The 1,267-nt window shown below is 35.0% G+C and overlaps 1 protein-coding gene across 1 annotated transcript in view; it reads left to right on the top strand.

Annotated features, from left to right (window-relative positions):
- Positions 1-545: 545 nt before the first annotated feature.
- LOC107469908 (probable carboxylesterase 2) overlaps positions 546-1,267 on the top strand; it is a 1,507-nt gene continuing 785 nt past the window's right edge. Inside the window, 1 exon segment of the mRNA XM_021132507.2 lies at positions 546-1,266. Coding sequence (XP_020988166.1) covers positions 620-1,266 — 647 coding nt within the window. The 5' untranslated portion in view covers positions 546-619.

The raw sequence follows: 1,267 nt of genomic DNA, 5'->3' as shown, positions 1-1,267 counted from the left end.
GACTTGAGTTGTAAATTTATTATGTCATGTACAACTAAATGATATACTAAAACTAAGAATTGATTTCACGAAAATTTGAGTTGAAATTTTAAAGATTTTAATCGGAAAAAGTATAAGTGAAAAAAATTGCAAAACATGCAACGAAATCAAGCAAAAAAAATATAAAATTCGAAAGAGAATGAAATAGTGATATTTGTGTATAAGAAAAAGACGAATTCAAAGTGAATAAAACAATAATATTTACATATAAAAAGAAGAGGATAATGTTGACAATAACCAAATGATGAGGATAATAATGATGATAATGATAGATAAAGAAAGAAAAAAAAATCAAATAAAAAATAATAAAAAATAAAAAAAAAGTTATAACCAATCTCAAATTTAACCAACACAATTTTTAAGTATAAATTTAATAATAATAATAGATTTTTTTTATTTAAACTCAACGCTGTTGTCTTTATTAATTATTAACTATTAATTTTATATAAATACAACCGCACATGAGTAATTGTCTAAATATTTACTAGAAAGTAGAATCCCAATGATATAAGCTTTTGCCCCTTGCCTTTTTTATATGCGAAATGTGGATACATGATCGAGGAAATTAAAAAAACAAAAGATGATGATAAGGTCAAGCATCATCGCTGTACACACACTAAACAAATATCTTCAAATCCCAACAAAATCAAACTCCAATACCCAATCATTATTATCTCTACCCATCCCAAGAAACCTTCCTTCTTTTTCCTCATTGAATCTCGCATCTTCAAAGTTTCTACGGTGCTCTTCTTCTTCTTCATCGTCATCCACCATGGATTCATCATCAACTTCGACCAGCATTGACACCAATGAGGAACTAGCCTACGACCTCCCACCGATCATGAAAGTCTACAAAAACGGCCGCGTGGAGAGGCTTGCCGGCGAAGACGTTGTTCCTCCGTCGCTGGACCCCGTAACAAACGTTGAATCCAAAGATGTAGTGATCTCACAAGAAGAAGGAATCTCCGCACGCCTTTTCCTTCCGAAATCAATAACCGAAAACCAGACAACAAAGAACAAGCTTCCTCTCTTTGTTTACTTTCACGGAGGAGCGTTCTGCATCGAAACGCCTTTCTCAGCCAACTACCATAACTTCCTAAACTCCGTTGTTTCCAAGGCTGGCGCCGTTGGCGTCTCCGTTCACTATAGAAGAGCACCGGAACACCCCGTCCCCGCTGCACACCAAGATTCATGGCTTGCGCTGAAATGGATTGCTTCGCATGCCGAC

The sequence above is a fragment of the Arachis duranensis genome, chromosome 10 (genome assembly GCF_000817695.3).
Source record: "Arachis duranensis cultivar V14167 chromosome 10, aradu.V14167.gnm2.J7QH, whole genome shotgun sequence".
Classification (NCBI taxonomy): Eukaryota; Viridiplantae; Streptophyta; class Magnoliopsida; order Fabales; family Fabaceae; genus Arachis; species Arachis duranensis.
This window is presented reverse-complemented; position numbering and strand designations above follow the sequence as displayed.